At 50.3% G+C, this 17,525-nt stretch overlaps 1 protein-coding gene across 3 annotated transcripts in view; it reads right to left on the reverse strand.

The window, feature by feature from the left end:
* The window catches only part of MED26 (mediator complex subunit 26), a 52,833-nt gene that overhangs the window by 18,903 nt on the left and 16,405 nt on the right, over window positions 1-17,525 (reverse strand). Inside the window, exon 1 of one of the 3 annotated variants that reach the window (XM_030303624.1) lies at window positions 4,197-4,909. The exons of 1 other annotated variant lie outside the window; for it this stretch is intronic. In XM_030303624.1, coding sequence (XP_030159484.1) covers window positions 4,197-4,322 — 126 coding nt within the window. In that variant the 5' untranslated portion in view covers window positions 4,323-4,909. One more of the 3 variants, XM_030303652.1, reaches the window with a different exon arrangement.

The following is a 17,525-nucleotide window of genomic DNA, read 5'->3' on the forward strand; positions in this document are numbered from 1 at the left end:
AGTGAATTTAGCAAGGCTGCAGGATACAAGTTCAATATAAAATTCAACTGTACTTCTATATGCATTTTCATTCAGAAAATGAAATTTTAAAAAACCAATTCCAGGGGTACCTGGGTGGCTCAGTTGGTTCAACACCCAACCCTTGATTTCAGCTCATGTCCTGACCTCATATTTGTGAGATCAAGCCCCGCATGAGGCTCCGTGCTGAGCATCGAGCCTGCTTGGCAGTCTCTCTCTCCCCCCTCTCTCTGCCCCTCCCCCGTGTATGCACCTGCATATGTGCTCTCTCTCAAAATAAATAAACATTAAAAAGCCCAATTCCATTTATAATAGCAATTAAAAATATAAAGTACCTAAGGATACATCTGACAAAAGACATGAAAGCCTTCAACAGTGAAAAGTGCAAAATATGGCTGAGAAAAATTAAAAGAAGCATCAATAATCGGAGAGATACACACAGTTAATGGACTGGAAGAGTCAATAGTGTTAAGATGCCATTTCTCCCCCAAACTGATCTACACAGTCAATGCAATCCCAACCAAATTCCAGCAGGGTCTTTTAGAGAAACTGGTAAGTTGATTCTAAAACGTATATGGAATCACACAGGTCCTAGAATAGCCAAGAAATTGGAAAAAAAAGAAAATCAGAAGATTATAATTAAGACAATGTGGTACTAACAGTAAAGACAGACAAACAGACCAATGGGAACAGAACAGAATCCATTAACAGACCCACACATTCATGGTCAACTGATTCTTAACAAAGGTATTAAGACAATTCAATGGGGGAATGAATAATCTTTCAATTAACAGTGCTAGAATAATTGGATAGCCGTATGCAAACAACAAGTAAAAAATCCTTGACCTCTACCTCACAAGATATACAAACATTAACACAAGATAGATCATAAAACTAAATGTAAGAGTTAAAACTATAGAACATCTAGAAGAAAACACGGGAAGAAAATACTAGTGACCTTGGGCTTGGGAAGGACTAAAAATATAACAGAAAAAGCATAAAATTTAGAGAAAACATAAAGTGGATTTCATCAAAACTGAAAATCTTTGCTCTTCAAAACGTGACACTATTATGAAAAAAAGGGGGGGGGGCAAGCCACAGACAGGTTGAAAATATATATGAATCACATATCTAAGAATGGACTTGCATCTAGAATACATTTTAAAAAACCTCTTTCAACTCAATGAGTAGGCAAAGAACCCAATTCCAAAAAAAAAAAAAAAAGGAAAAGTGGTTTGAATATTCAAATCTTTCATAGAAAAGACATGCATGGGAAATAAACACATGAAGAGATGCTCAGCATTATTAGTCATTAGGAAAATGCTTAAAACCATCACTACAAAACTATTAGAAGAGCTAACGTGAAAAAGGCTGACCACACCAAGTGCTGGCCAAGATGTGAAGTGACAGGAATTCTCATACACTGCTGGAAGTTATCATGTGGTATAATCACCTCGGAAGACATGTGGGCAGATTCTTAACCCGGAAGTCCATCAACACAGGGGGTAGCTAAGTGAACTGTACTATATCCATAGGATGAAGTAACGGATCTTGCTCAGTATTCAAAAAGCAACAAAAAAGAATGAACTCTTGACATAGAGTTTTCAGATGCATGAATCTGAAAATATGCTGAATGAAAGAAGAACCCAGACCAAAATAAAACAAAAAACAGCACATAGTGCATGATTTCACAAAATTCTAGGAAAGGCAAGCAAATTCTACAGTGACAGAAAGCAGATCAGCAGTTGCCTGGGACTGAGATATACTAGAGGGAAGATTACAAAGGTGCAAAAAGAAACTTCTGGAAATGATGGATATGTTTATTACCCTGATTGTGGTGATAGTTTCTCAGAGGTATATAGGTCAAAATATATCAAATTACACACTTTCAACGTGCAGTTTACTATAGGTCAATTCTACTTCAATAAAGCTGTAAAACAACTGTGGAGGGAGATGATGCATGCAACAAGATGGGTGAAAAGAAGGGGCAGTAGGCAAAGAGCAAGAACACTTTTTTGTTGCAGGGGAGGCATCAGCGCCCCCAGACCTCCCTGGGGGTGGAAGGCGGAGCTGCAAGTTCCTTCTCCCCTCACTAAAATGAAGAGGCTCACGCCTGGTCATCCCACCGGTATCATAAAGACAACAAATTCGATGTTGCATGTAACAAGGCTCCAGGAGGCACCAATAAACATCAGCTTTTCTTTCTGGGACATTCTACGTGCCCCTACAAACACCTGTGCATCCAACACACTGTGAATCTGAACTGTGGCTTAAAATAGGTGATCTGTGGCTTAGAACAGGGCCCCAGCCCTCAGGGGGACACACTATGGCTGAAGCTCGGTGACAGCGTCTCATAGGTTGTGAAATCAAAGGCTTAGCAGCCACCAAAGGCTGAACTTAAGGACATGTGCCCTCCTCAGCCTGTCCTCACGGTTTTGCCATTCTTCAACCGGAGACCCAAGGGAGGGGGCCGCCTTCCCATGCTCACATGGAAGAAACGCCATGGCCATGAACATCTACAGAAAATCTTTTTTTTTTTTTTAATTTTTTTTTGTTTTCTTTGAGAGACACAGTGAGTGTGGGGGCGGGGCAGAGAGAGACAGAGACACAGACTCAGAAGCAGGCTCCAAGGCTCCGAGCTGTAGGCACAGAGCCCGACGCGGGGCCCAAACCCACGGACCGTGAGATCATGACCCGAGCCGAAGTCGGACGCTCAACCGACTGAGCCACCCAGCCGCCCCAACATCTACAGAAAATCTTAGGCGAACGACAGCCTGTCTGTTCTTCCCTAAACAGTGGCGTGAGCAACGACTGGTATCCATCCTCCTGACAAGAAAATAGCCTCTATATGTCTGAGGTTTCTTTTCCCTCCCACCTCTGCACGGTTTTCTCCAATGGGAACTAAGCTCCTGTGACCAAATCTGTCTGGAATCCTGACTCTCCCTCCAGACAGCTGAGCTAGACCCTTAGTTAGCACCGTCAAGTGTGACCTGGGGCTCAGCAGCAACAAGAAGGGTGAAAAGAAGGGGCAGCAGGCAAACAGTAGGAAGCACCGTCACCCAGGGTTTCTGAAAGAATTCTGCGTCAGCTCCAACAAGGACCAAGTAGCTTCTGTGGGCTGGGCCAACGACCGATTGATTACAACACCAGTGACATTTTGCAAGGGGAGAGGATACTTCCCAGGTTCCAGTCAACTGCTTTACATACCACTGCCTTGGAGGAACATACCTGGTTCAAAAGGTAGCAGCTGTGAGAACATCACCAAACCCTCAGTTCTGAAAACATTAAGTCAACTAAAATAAAAACTCACACACCTCACACTCAGCTGAACCTCGCCCAGGACTTGACCGGTCAGCCTGCACCAAGCTGGTGCTGCCTCTGCCACAGATGCCCACCCGTCCACACTCCACCTACCGCCAGGCTCCCGCAAGGAGAAAAGCACAAGTCCCCTGCCACAAGGCAAAAGGCACCACAGCCTGGCGGGGGGGGGGGTGGGGGGGTGGGGGGGGGGAGGCAGAGGGAAAGCCAAGGCCAGAGCAGGAGGAGGCTGGCTATTCCCCGTCCCCTGAGGCTGTGGCGGGCACAGACTTTGTTGCTCCTCCAGGCGAGCGTATTTGCTCAGCAGGACTCAAGGGCTTTGGGGAGAATCTTTCGTTTTCAATACAGTGGCCTGGAAGTTACCACAACCACAAATATTTTCTCCAACTTACCTTCTTGGCAACCCTGGAATTATTCCAAAGGGTTACATAAGGAAGGAGAAGAAGCCGTGTGAGGTTTCTGCAAAGCCAGACATAAAAGGAACAGAGAAACCAAACATCACAATCCACCACGGTGGCTTGGTGACAGCGGTGACAGCATTATCTGCTGGGTGGAGGCACTGCTTGCCATGGCGGATGAGTGGGAGGTTGCTGGTAAAGGATGAGGGCACAGTGGAGGGTCACGACAGCTCCCGAGGCCACATGCCACCAAGAGCCAAATCAACTGCTTCCTGCCAGCCTTCGCTGCTGGAGGCCTCACTGGGCCGGCGCAGACTCCCGCAGCACTTCCTGTCTTGCTCCAAACTACCTGCATCTCACAGCAGGGGAAGCAGCGGCCAAGCTGACCCTGAGGCCAGGAGCCCACCCCATGGCTGACGGGCGGAGGACAGAGCCCACAGCGAGTCCCGTGGTCCCCTTTACCAAGGTCCAAGGACAGCAGGGTCCCGGCTGGACTCCGGGACAAGCCCTGCAGCGGCTTTTCCTGGTCTTAAGTGCACGCAGGCAAAGAACACTGAGGGGCACTGGGAACAAAGAGGATTTCACCATGCACCGTATTTCCTTTTACGTATCATTTGCTAACATCACTTCCTCAATATTTTAAACCTATTTTCTGACGTATTTTCTTGAGCCTGTTTTTTCCCCTTTTCATCCTCACCATACAATTGGGTAACCAAACACGTCGGCCACAGCAAAAAAATGCAGGAGCGCAATTAGGGGAAGAGAGAGAAGGAGGGATTTGACTGCAACCTATGGTAACACCACAGAGGAGCTTACCTGCCACCACACTGAGCACCCAAACGGGCACCCAAACAGCTTTGCCTGGGCAACCTGTCAGCAGAGCTGAAGAGGGGCTGCCCGCTCTGCCTCCCCTGCTCTCTCTTCACAGCTCGTCCGGCACCCGCCCTGCGGCCTCATCTCCCTCCACCCAGAGCTCCTCAAGCCCCACATCCTTTCCTTCTGTCTCCACATCTCGTCTCGGAGCTTCCTGGACTTCCTGCATGGTCCCACCTTACGCACTTCGTATCTGCATTGCAAGCCCCGGTGTTCCATCCACACTCCAACCGCCCACCTGGAGGCTCTTCTTCCGCATCTCAGAGGCACTCGGGGTATCCACGGGCCACTGGGCACCCCCCCGCCCCCGCTCGTTGGACCCTGCTCCTGCAAGGCTTGTGTGCTGGGAGCAGGAGCACCCCTGGAAAGAGGCAAGCCCAACGCCCGCTAGCCCCCCTTACCCTCCCCTCTGGCAGGCACTGCGCCTCCAAATAAACCCACCCGCACTAACCCCTTAAGCGTGTGGTCTTTACACCCTCATTTCAACCCCCAGATATGGTGGGCCTGAGCCCACCTCTTTAGCCAACTGTGTCAGGTGCTTTGTCTGAGTGTGCCAGCATATGGCTCCGTAACTTTTTAAATTTTTTTTTAACATTTATTTATTATTGAGAGACAGAGACAGACAGAGCATGAGCATGGGAGGGGCAGAGAGAGGGGGTGAGATACAGAATCCAAAGCAGGTTCCGGGCTCTGAGCTGTCAGCACAGAGCCCGACGTGGGGCTTGAACTCCCAAACCGTGAGATCACGACCTGAGCCGAAGTTGGATGCTTTACCAACTGAGACACGCAGGCGCCCCCTGGCTCCATAACTTTTTATGCCCTGAGTCTCCTCGGTCCCTTTGGTTTTCCTCTCCTCTGAGAGCATCTTCTGAGCCACCACCTTTGTCACATGTGTGCCCTCTCGAACTCCCAAAAGCCCGAGAGATAGATACCAACATCATGGCTCAGGTCTGATCCCAAAGGCCAAACTCTGCAGCACTGTCTCCCCTGAGCCCCTTGCATTCCCACTGACCTGAGCCGTGGCAACGTTTCTGTGGGTGACTTTCTGGCACTTGTCCAGAAACAGTGACAATTACGTAGTTGAAACTGCATTACAGATGCTATTTTCTCTTTTCATTTAACTCTCACTTCCTCTTATTGCTACATAATCTTCATAATGATCACGTTTAACAGCTAAATATTTCATCAATGCCTCATAATTTCCCTGACCTTCTCCAACTGCTGGACATTCCATCTCCTTCCAGGTTCTCTGATTGCAACCAATGTTGCAATGAACATCTTCAAACATACAACTTCCTTCTCTCATTTTTTTTTTTCCTTAGGAATAAACCCCCAGGTGTTAAAATTTGCTCCAAGGGTCCAAATACTTTAATGGCAACGGGTACTGCCGCAACTGTTTTTGATTCTCGGCTTACACAATGCAGTGACCCCTTTGCTAGGGGAGGAGAAAGCAAAGTGTCCCAAAGAGGTGGGCCCACCTGCCGGGCAAAGCTGCACACAGGCTGTCAGGGCTGCTATCCTACTCTTGTCATCTATCCATCGACTCTGCACAAGTATGGCAGTGTGTCTCCAGATAGGGGTGCCAGCAGGGGAAGGAAAGGGGACCCAGGACAGACAATCCTCCAGGTTTGGCACTGAACCCACCTCCTTGCACAGACATACAGAGAGAAGAACTGGGCTCCGCCCACCCACTGCTCGGCTGCTGGGGAGACAGGCACATTATCAGTGAGACCGTCACCCTACCTAGTGGGGCTATGACACACCTGCATGGACACAACGGCAAAGGGCTGGGGATATTCCTGGAATGTGGGCTGGCCAGGAGGCTTGAAATGGAAGTAACTGGAGCAGATCTAGCCGCCTGCCATCACTCTCTTGCACCCCTCCAAAAAGGAACGGGGGTAGCAGGATCTGGGGTGGGATCTCTAGAGACTCATCTGGGTGTCTTGGGCAAAGTGAGGCCCTGAATGGGGGATGACAGCTTGCTGTCCCTTCCCGTCTGCCCACCTCTCGGCCAGTGACCGCTATGTGGCACAGCACACTACAACCCCAAACCTGAAAACTAGCCATAAACTGGGCCAACCTAAGGCAATGCAGATTCAAACTCCACAAGAGGACAGCAACCCCACCACGCAGTCTGCATCCTGTAAACCACGCAACAAGAGGATGGCCCGTTCGTGCTCACGTAATGGGGACGTCAGAGGTAACAAATACCCCCGGGCCCATGAGGATGGCAAGCATGAGCCCCTGAGCACTCCATCAGGCATCGCCCGGACAATGAAGTGTCTGGCTCTTTCTCCAGGAGCTCTGGGTATTTTTAGGACCTACGTACAGTGGGTGAGCCACAGCCTGGGATGACAACCCCAGCCGCTGTTCCCAACTCTGTGCCCAGCACTACTGGCTTACAAACACGATCTCTATTCAAAGCAACGTCAAAGGCAAGTTTAATTCTCTTTTCACAGATGAAGAGACAGAGACCCTCACCCAAGGCCAGACCAGGTGAGCCAAGATCTGAACCCACACCTGTCTGACTCCAAATCTAAGGGCTCTGGTGCTGCTACCCTATATACTATATCCCGGTGTAACAAATTCTCCAACATTTCCACTTTTAAAAGTCCATTGTGGCAATCTATTTCTTTGCAAGCAAGAAGCTGACTTCCCCTTGTAGTTTAATGCCCATACGTTTATGATAAGAAACTGGAAGCAACCAGCTAGGACAAGCACGCATAGGCAAGCATTAGAACAAGCTCATTTTCAAAAACTGCCACTGGAAAACGCTGGAGAAAGGACACTGAAACTGCCTTCCCCGAGTCTGTCCTCTCCAGTTCCCGCTTGCACACAGAGGTACCCAACTATGTGGGCGACTCGGTGCCTTGCAGCCACTATCCGTCCCATAGTCTTGCAGCATCATTGCATGGCCACTTTCTGAGGCTCTTTTTAAGCTGCCTCCTTGGGGCTCCCAGAGCCCAGGCCCGTCCCAGCCCCAGGCCAGTCCAAACACAAACTATCCCTTTGATCCAGGTCCCATGTGGGTTCTGGGGACACAAAGGTGAGGGGACCCAGCCTGCCTCATAGTCTTCATTACCTCAGCAGCACCTGCTGATAGCGCACCCTGCACCATAACCCTGTTTTTCTCTCCCCCAACACAGCAAGTAGAATTCACAAAACTTGTTACCATTGAGAAGTCACATCAACAATTAACATCCTCTGCATACCCTGTGATGACTGCCAAACTGTGCAAGCTGCACGGCACTAGATAACGGTCCCAGTCTCCTGGGATATTCCAGACCTGGGCCCCTACCTTGCCACCCTGCTACCCTGTGACCCCACGGTCCACAGCTCCCAGGTCACCTGCAGCACCAATGATGAAGACAACCTCACTTCCGACACCAGCGTATCAGGCCTGCCACGCTACACTGATCACCTGTAATAAGCATTAGGACTAACTCTAAGGGAGAAAATGTGCTAAGATGACAGACATATTAGATATAGTAAGTTCAACAGTAGCTGGAAACTCAGACACTGTTAATGAATAGAAGTAATGACTACAATAAACAAAACAGAAGTAATAAAAAATACAGTACACGGACCGGGAAAACAACTGATACCAAATCCCAGGTCCCACTCAAACCTCCAGAGCCCCACACACATCCCCAGAAAGCTCCTGGAGGGGGTCAGCACTCCCCTGGACCCTGAAGCAGGAAGAAGCCTTGTAGAGAGACTGCTAGTCAGGCCAGGGCTCCTAGGGCACCTGAAGGCGTGTCCTTTACATTGTCCCCACTTCACTCCTGTCCTAAGCAATAGTAACTGGCCTTTGGGCAACGAGTTATATTTTTTCTAGTGCCATTACAATAGATGCACAGCTGTGAAAATAAAACATGTTCACCTCCAAACCCACAAAGCCTTTTTCCACGGTGGGCAACACTGATCCCCCCGCCCAGAGCCTTTGCCTTATCTACTGGCAGCCTCTTCAACTCACAGACGGGCTGGAGTCTCTGCCCCTCCAAAACAGATGCCACACATCTCACAAAAAGACCACAGACATGATGCAAAGTGTGTGCGGGCCCTGCCCGAAGCAGCAGAGTGGGACTGCAGCAGCGACGGGAGGGGAGAGCAGGACCACGTTTCAACTAAACACTAAAGTACTAAACACTACTTTTTCTGCCCCTGAACCCCACAGTAAGGTGAGAGGAGCCAGAAAAAAACCACTCACACACTGCTACAAACTCCTGGCCAAGGGATCTTCTCACTTCTCCCTGCTTCTCTAAGACTTGGGTTGGGGCCTCCTCTCGGGGTGGCAGGCATTCATCTGATCCCCGCTCAGTGCCTGCTATATGCCAAATTCTGTGTGGGGGTGGGGTGGGGACTGTCCTCAAGCCCGCGGTGAGAGTCCCATCCTGGTGATGGAGACAGGCGAGTGTACCAGCAGGGCTCCAGTGAAGGCACTGCAGGGAGGGGAGAATGGGGGTACAGAGCCATAGGCATGCACAGACATGGAAGGGGGAGGTACAGGGGGACTGTGAGGCAAAAAGGAAGAGGCAGGCAGAGGCCTGCTGTGCCAGACATTGGTTTGGGAGGAGCTCCAAGCTCAGCCTGTCTCGTCGAATTTGGGGTGCTCTGGGGATGTGCGGTGGAGGGGGCTGAGTTGGGCTGGGGTTCCCAAAGCCCCTCCACATGCTGCTGGTACTGCCTCCCCCACCCGCACCAGCCCTGGGCTAGAACTCGGGTTCTGCTGTAGCACCCTGCTGTGGGGCAGGGCCAGCCGCTCTGGGTCTCGTCTGTGCCCTGGGACCCCACGCAGAAGTCTTTCCACCAAAAGGCACTAACCGCCACTTGCCACAGGGGCACGGGCTCTGCCTCTGCCTCCCTCTTGGCGTTAACACTGGGTTCCCACCAGGGTGAGTAAAAGAATAGAGAGATAAACCCCGCTTCCCCTTCACTGATCACCGACCAAGGCCCTTTGCTCCTGAAGTTGGATCTGGACTCAGAATCTTTTTTAATCTGGGTAGGTAAACCGCTGAGCACTGGGGTGCAGGGGGAGCCCAGCCCATCCTCTTCAGTAATACGCGGCAATCTCCCCCTCCCATGACCTGAGTTCCTCTAACTGTATGTCTGCCAACAACACCCAAAGGGAGCCCGTGTCTGACGGTCTGACCAAGACTCTAAAACACACAAACACCAAAAACCACACATGCGCCTCCCTCCCCCAACCCTGACCCAGAGGCCCTGTCATAATGTCGCAGCCCTGCTTTCTAAGCCCCGATCAGCACCTCAGGCTCCTTTCTTCCAAGGCTGTCTTCTCACTGCGACTCTGATACTGCCCCCGCGTCAAGCAGGAGGAGGTCTCTGGGTGTCCCCCCCCCCCCCAGTCTGTCACTCCCAGTGATAAGCCTGCAGGCGCTGCTTGTTGTGGGAGCTTTGCCTGGAAGATGCACTATGAAGAACTGGGTTCTTTACAGCCTCAGTAAGGCCAATTAGGCACTACTCTATTAAAAAATTCTTTCTTTCTACACATACACACACACACACACACACACACACACACACACACACACACCAGAAAAAAAGGAGAATAAATTCTTACACACAGCTCTATAAATTATAGTCCAAGGGGGTCAGCCTCTATCTGCCCCTTTTTACAGGGAGGAAGTTAAGGCACAATGAGGTCACCTACTCTGCCTGAGGTCACACAGCTGGGTTTGGGGCCCAGGCAGCCTGGCAACCAAAAACTGGCTCTTCACCACATGCTCCACTGCCTCTCACAGAAATACACAGATAAAGCACAACCGTGGCCTTGAAGGCGCTCCCGGTGTGGCTGGGCAGGCAGGCAGGCGGACGGGGCTGTGGGACGTGCAGGGTCTTCTGAGGCCTTCAAGGGGCAGGATGGAGGGTGTTTCTGAGGAGACCTTCAGGGTACACAGGAGTCCATAGACCAGCCCAGAAAGGTGAGAACTCGGCAGGCTGAGAGCAAAGGGTCAGCAGCACAGAGGAGCACAGGTACAGAGAACACTGGGCGGGGGGCGGGGGAGGGGCAGGTCACACAGTGGACCCCAGGCCATGCTCAGAGCAAGGAGTTACATGGTCAGATCAGACTACAGATTTTTGGACACAGCTGCCTGGTGGAGAACTCACAGCTGAGGCAGAGAGAAAATCTGCGGGCCTGGCCAGCCCCACAGAGTGAGATGGTGACAAGCAGGACGGCGTGGATATGAGACAAAGGGGGACACGGAGGCAGGGAGGACCCAGGGGCTCAGGCCCTGGCTGAGGAGAGGGACGTGGGCAGGAGGGGATGGCCTGCAGCTGGATGCCAGGGAGCCACCACGTGTGTCTCTTAGCTCGCTCGCTTCCCAAGGTCCTGAGCGTGAACTTCCCACGGACCACCATGATTCACCCATCCTGAGATGCACCAACGTGTCACCAACCACTAAGAGACAAATGGTGCCTAATGGAAGATGAGGCCTGGCCCCAGAGACATTAAAATGTGACTGACAGGGACACCTCACTCCTCAGTCCTCGTACCCTGAGTGTTCAGAGGCGGGCAGAAGCACACGGTCTCCCTCACACCCATGATGCTATCGGGGACCAGATGCTGTCCCCAGCCATGCCCTCCCCTCAAGCATGTCTGAACAGATCCCAAGCCTGGCATCCCCAGCTTCCCTGCCCCCACCGGGGCTGTGGCAGCAGCTGGCACACCTGAACGCCACATCTCCCAGCTCTAGCTCCCCCACCCCCAGCTCCACAGGCAACCTTTCCACACTCCATTCAGAAACCACTTGGGACCCCAGTGGGAGAAGCCTCAGCCCTTCCCTCCACCGGCATGCCTCTGCTCTTCTGCACAGAGCCACTGCACCCTGTCACCCAGGTGATGCTCACACAGCACTGTGGCTGACAAGCACTGCATATGCAATTGGATGGGGCAGCCAAAGGAGTGAAGGGGTGGGGCATGGAACCAGAACCTTCCACTCTAAGGTCATTAGCAAGTCACCTGTCTGGACCCTTGCTGTGTCTCTAAGGATGGCAATGCCTCTCCCGTGGGATTGGGTGAGAATCTGCCCTGCACACGGTCAAGTGCTAGCCAGCCAGGGGTCCCGATCTGTGCGATGGGAAACGCTGCAATCATCGCCTCCACGGGCTACCGCTAAAGCAGATGTGCTCAAGTGCTCAAGAGCTTTTCTGATCGCCAAAGTGACATTGGACGGGAGCCGCAAGACAGCCAGGTAACAGAGCCCAGCGGTCTTCCCGTGGATAAACAGCAGGACTCTAACACTGGCTGCTTCTGTGTGTCAGGGACAGACATGCCCCCCTGACTCAGCCCCGCAGGCCTCCTGGAGCCAATGCCAGCTCCATCCGCACTTGCCCTCTCACACCTAACCTCCGCTTGAGAGAAAGTGGGGGGAGGAATGGGAAGGTCTCTGGCCCAGTGAGCCTGCAAACGGTGCTCACAGGGACCTGTGGTTGCACAGGAAGCTGTCTCTCCCTGTTCCCCATCCTTCCAGCACAGATCTGAGCAGGGCTATGCAGGAGGCTGCCTGCCCTGCCCTGCCCTGCCCATAGGGGGTACCCATAGAAGTTGCCTCTCCACATCTGTCACTGTGAAAACCAGCACTCCACACTTTTTTTTTTTTAATGTTTATTTATTTTTGAGAGAGACAGAGCGTGAGTGGGGAGGGGCAGAGAGAAAGGGAGACACAGAATCCGAAGCAGGCTCCAGGCTCTGAGCTGTCAGCACAGAGCCCGACGCGGGGCTCGAACTCACGGACCACGAGATCATGACCTGAGCCAAAGGTGGACACTTAACAGACTGAGCCACGCAGGTGCCCCAACCAGCACTCCACACTTTTACTGGCTGACAGAACTAGTGGAGACATGCACACAAATATTCAAAAAGCACTGTTTTATTAATAAAAACTCTGGGAGTCAGCTCCATGACAATGAAAGAGATACTATCACAGAATATTATGCTGCAGTTAAAGGAATAAATTCTACTCATATGTAACAAAGACAGAGCCAGGACATGCTGAGGGAAATGAGCTGGCTTCAAAATGACAGACTTGTGTGCCAGAATTTATTTAAAAGTCATGCACAGTGTTCTAGGATGTGTCTTTACACACAAAGAAGACGTACTCCAGACTCGAGAGTGGTTCCCTCCAGAGTGACAGAGGAAAACTGCATCAGTGACAGAGGCCAAAGGGGCCTTCGCTGTAGCTCAAACACTTACATTTTAAAAGAAGAATGTATTTATTGTTTGTCGTACGGACAGATCAGTGAAAAGGAGAGGGAGAGAACAGGGCAAAGGAGGGCCCAGGAGTGCAGGCCACACCTCGATGTGCAGGCTGGAGAGGGCACCAAGGTTTGGGGGGGGGGGGGAAGGGGGGCGTCGTAAGTTGCCAGAGGCCGTTCTGCAGAGGGGACATTCTGGATCTACAGGGACTGCAAACAGGGACGTCAGCTTTCAAACAGAGACAGCGGGGTGTGGAAGGTGACCTGAGACCTGGTTTGCCAGAATGCACATTTAACACCTGTTGTCTTGTGTAACTTTTAATAGTGCCTCGTTCACTCTCAAAGTGTCCTGGTCTGGAGGTTGAGAAGTATAGTTGCCTTGGCCATGGGTGCAGGGAAGGAATCACAGCCAGGCCTCCTGAACACCTCCAGAGGAGGCGGCACGGGAAACCCCACTGGCCTCTGCCAGCGCCCCTGTGCAGTCCAGTGAGAGCAGGAGCAGAAGGGACTGGCACAGGGCACCCCGACCAGGAGGTGGCACCTCCAAGCTGCCGAGGCACTCCAGGAGTGGGGTCTCCGTGCTGGTGCCGGTGGGCACTACCGGAAAAGTGAGAGGCTCAGAGGAGCGGTGGGCAGGGAGACACGGGTATGACAGGGGAAGGGGTCAGGTGGAAGATTCCCAGGGAGAAGAGAACCAGCCCAGATTCCGCAGCGCTGGGAGGGAAGGAGCTAAGGGGCTCATCCTGCAAACGCAAGGCCCTAGGAAGGCAACAGCGGAAGGCTTCACGGAGCTCTTAGTAACAAAGCACCTTGTCACATTGGTCTTCTCCTCCAACTCTTAGCAAATCTGTCACTCAATGGGGCCAGCTCTCCTCCTTCCTCACTCACCTCACTCACACACATACTTCTTCACTTCTGCCTCCCTGCAAAGAGATGGGCATCAGATCACTGGTCTGCCAGGCAGCTTGACAGAGTGAACCAGTGGCAGCACCTGACCCTTAGCGGATCACCAGCCTTTACAGGCCTGGGCGCGTGCACGTCTGGAGACTGCGGTGGACTGGCTTCTCAGGGGATGCTATTTCCCTCCTCCCTACAAGATCTGGGATGTGATGGCTTTGGGGCTGGGTCCCCAAAAGCACAAACACCTTCATCTAATTAGGAATGACACTAGTTTGCACGCTGGGCCAGTCCCATCTCACTGACCCGGCAGTGTGACTCTCCATAAAGCAGGGATACTGGGCCCTGTGGCCAGGAGGGGACAGGCCATTGAGCCTCTGGACTCTCCGAAGCTGTCTGGCCCTGTAAACAAGGCCCACACAATTGGCGCAAATTGCAATGGGTCTGGGTTTCATTCTTTCCTTTTTTTGAGGGAGTGGAAACAAACATGGCATTAGCTATGCTGAAACCCAGAGCAACTTGTATGGCCCAGGGGTGAGGTTAGCACCTCACCTTGCTCTGGGAGGAGGAAGTAGCCAGAAGATGGAGCTGCTCATTTCCCACACACGCTGAAAAGGAACGCGTGTCTCTAACATCAGGAAACCTTGGACGTGGGAGCCCAAACCCATCTGGACCGCACACTGCCAACTGCTGCTGACAGCAGAGAACAGACACGAGCTCTCATTCAGCAGCTATCTATTTACAGGGAAAATAAAAATGCATTGCGCACGTGCTGAGGAGGAAGTCAGGGAGCGGACAGAGCTGTGGGGCTTCCATAGACAGGCGAACACGACAATGTGAGTGTACCGAAAGCTATGAGGAAAACAAACACGCAGCGTGTTACAGGAAGGCTTCCTCTGACTGCTGGGCCAGGAGAGGTAGGTGGGCACCACAGCCCCAGAGAACCAGGATAGCAAAGGATCTGGAGCAGAGTTCTGGCCCTTCCTACCTTCACTGCAGTTGGCTCACTGCACGCCCCTGAGGGGCTCTGGGCACAGCCTCTGAACTGAGAGAACCGTCCAGGCGGCCAGCTACAAAGGCCGTGATGCCACCTTGGACAAAGAGCCTGTGGCTTGCAGCCCAGATCTCCATTTGCACACATACCAATACTTCTGCTCTTCTTGGGCTGCTGTGCCCTGCAGCCAGGGTCCTAACTGGCTAGCAGGAGGGACTCTACCCAGGACTAGGCTGGAGGCAGCTCACACCAACCCATGAGAGCCCATGGCGAACTTTCAGGAGTCTTGGGAACCAGATGTTAAAACACAGCCACTGTTAAAAAATGCAATGATAGAGACTCACAAGTTATACTGAAAACAGAGGTGATGAGGGGCACCTGGGTGGCTCAGTCGGTTGGTTGACTGTTCGACTTCGGCTCAGGTCACGATCTCACCGTCTGTGGGTTCAAGCCCCATGTCAGGCTCTGTGCTGACAGCTCAGAGCCTGGAGCCTGCTTTGGATTCTGTGTCTCCCTCTCTCTCTGCCCCTCTACCACTCACCCTGTCTCTCTCTCAAAAATAAACATTAAAAATTTTTTTTAAAGAAATCAAATTTCTTTAAAAAAAAAAAAAAAGAAAGAAAACAGAGGTGATGAAATGCAACTCATCATTTCCCATTTACTTTCCCACATTACTATTATTTAGTTTTTGAGTTTATTCATGACTATTGTATCTTCACGGTGAAAATGGTGTGCTACTGAGGCATTTCTTCCCAGCTCCATGTTTGGTGACATCATGCTAGTGGCCTGAAATCAACCCACCGTGGAAGTATTTATACCATGGAAATTGGCAAATACTACAAATCAGGGCTTAACTGTCATGTTGGTGGCCTCTAGACCAGGAGTCTACAAACTCATAACTCCTATGAGACTGCATATCCAGTCCAATGCCTGTTTTTGTAAATAAGGTACTTTTTTCCATATCACCTATAAATTCAGATAACAAAATTAGCCATGTAAATAAAGTTTTATTAGAACACAGTTATACTCATTCATTTTCATATTGTCTGTGGCTGCGTCTGTGCTATAAATAAAGGCAGAGTTGTGACAGACTACATGGCTCACAACATTTACCATCTGGCCCTTCACAGAAATAGTTTGCCAACACCTGGGGTTTAGACTTAAGAAAGTGATGGAGAAAATGTTAATAATGCAGATTAAATTTAAGTTTGTCATACCTGTAGCCATTACATTAGGAATAGCACAAAATAAATGAGGAAACATCCTTCCAGTATTTGAAAACTATTATCTGATTCAGCATTAATATAAACAAAATTATCAATCGACATTCATGTCAGAACTACACTCATAAGCTGACTACAGATAACAAAAGTACAGCAAAAATCAAGAAAAGCAATCTGTGAAACAACTGCTACACAGAACTGACAATAAAAAGGACTGTGTATTTTATTACTTGTAAACTATATGCTATCTGTCCTGTATTATCAGTAAAATGTATAAACTTACGTGTGTATGTATATGCTATTTTTTTCCCAGAAAAGCTTGTTGCCAAACATTTACTGGCACACCACACAGTAAATTAGAGTATGTTACTTCAAAGAACTTGAAATAAAAGTTTGAATGAAACTAAAATCCATTTGCATAATTACTGTATTTCAACACTACAAACGGAAAAGAGGGAAGAACCTGGATTCATTAGATACAGCAGCTCTTGTCAATTACTAAATGTTTACTAAAACATGACTGTAAGTTTCATCACCTCCACATGCAAACAGAATTTCTCTACAGTGATTATCAAAGGCAAGCAAAAAAATCCAACCTAATAAAAGTGAGGTTCATGGACATGGCACTCCCTTTTATAAAGATTAATACTACTACTTAGAAAGTCAATACAAGTTCATTATTTAACACATTCCCTAATGCTTTATTTTATACTTCATTTTTCTTATCATTACACTGAAGAAATGTCATGCTCACGTTTTTCCCTTCAGTCCCACTTGCAGTTCCCCAGGGCACTGTCTGGACACCAGCATCTCCTATGTGTGCCATGACATGAAAGCATCTGGAGGCAGTGTGACACAGTGGGGAGGGGATGGGACTCTCACAATGAGCAGCCAGGAGAGGCCTGAAGGAATCTGATGGTCACAGATCTGGGGAGAGGACCTCGGCAGTCATGAATGAGGGAGAGGAAAGTATACATTGAGGAAAAAAGGGTCTGAGTCACAGAGCATCTGTAGATCATGAAAATAAGGAGTGGGATGTCTACTCTAAGAACACAGGATCTTAACTGGCAGAGTAGTGTGATCTGATATTGGTTTGGAAGCCGCAAGAAGGAAGTTCCCCAACAGGCAGATGGCCAAGCATACGCCAAAGACAGAGAATAGACATTTTGGCTGCAGAACCACTAGGACTTACAGATGGACCAGACATAGTAAGGTGGCAAAAAGCAGGAAGCACAATCACACCAGGAGTTTAACAGAGCCACAGGCATGACTCCACTGACTGCGATGAATAAAGTCCACGACTCCAAGCACGTCCTCTTTGTCCTGGTGGGCTGGACCCCAGTCCTCTGAGAGCATCAAGAACAGGACTGGCGGCCCTGACCAGAGTAAGCACTGCACGCCCCTGCTATCAACCTCCTGGGTATGTAAGAGAAGTAAGTCCCTCCTCTCCACTGGCTGCAGTACACACAGGCCCCGCATCCACTCCACATCTGACTGCTCTCAGTAGTTCTTGAGTGCTCTTCAGGCTAAAGCAGTCTACTTTTATTTTCATTTTTTTACTGCCTAATTAAAAAGACAACGCTGGCT

The sequence above is a fragment of the Lynx canadensis genome, chromosome A2 (assembly GCF_007474595.2).
Source record: "Lynx canadensis isolate LIC74 chromosome A2, mLynCan4.pri.v2, whole genome shotgun sequence".
Taxonomy (NCBI): Eukaryota; Metazoa; Chordata; class Mammalia; order Carnivora; family Felidae; genus Lynx; species Lynx canadensis.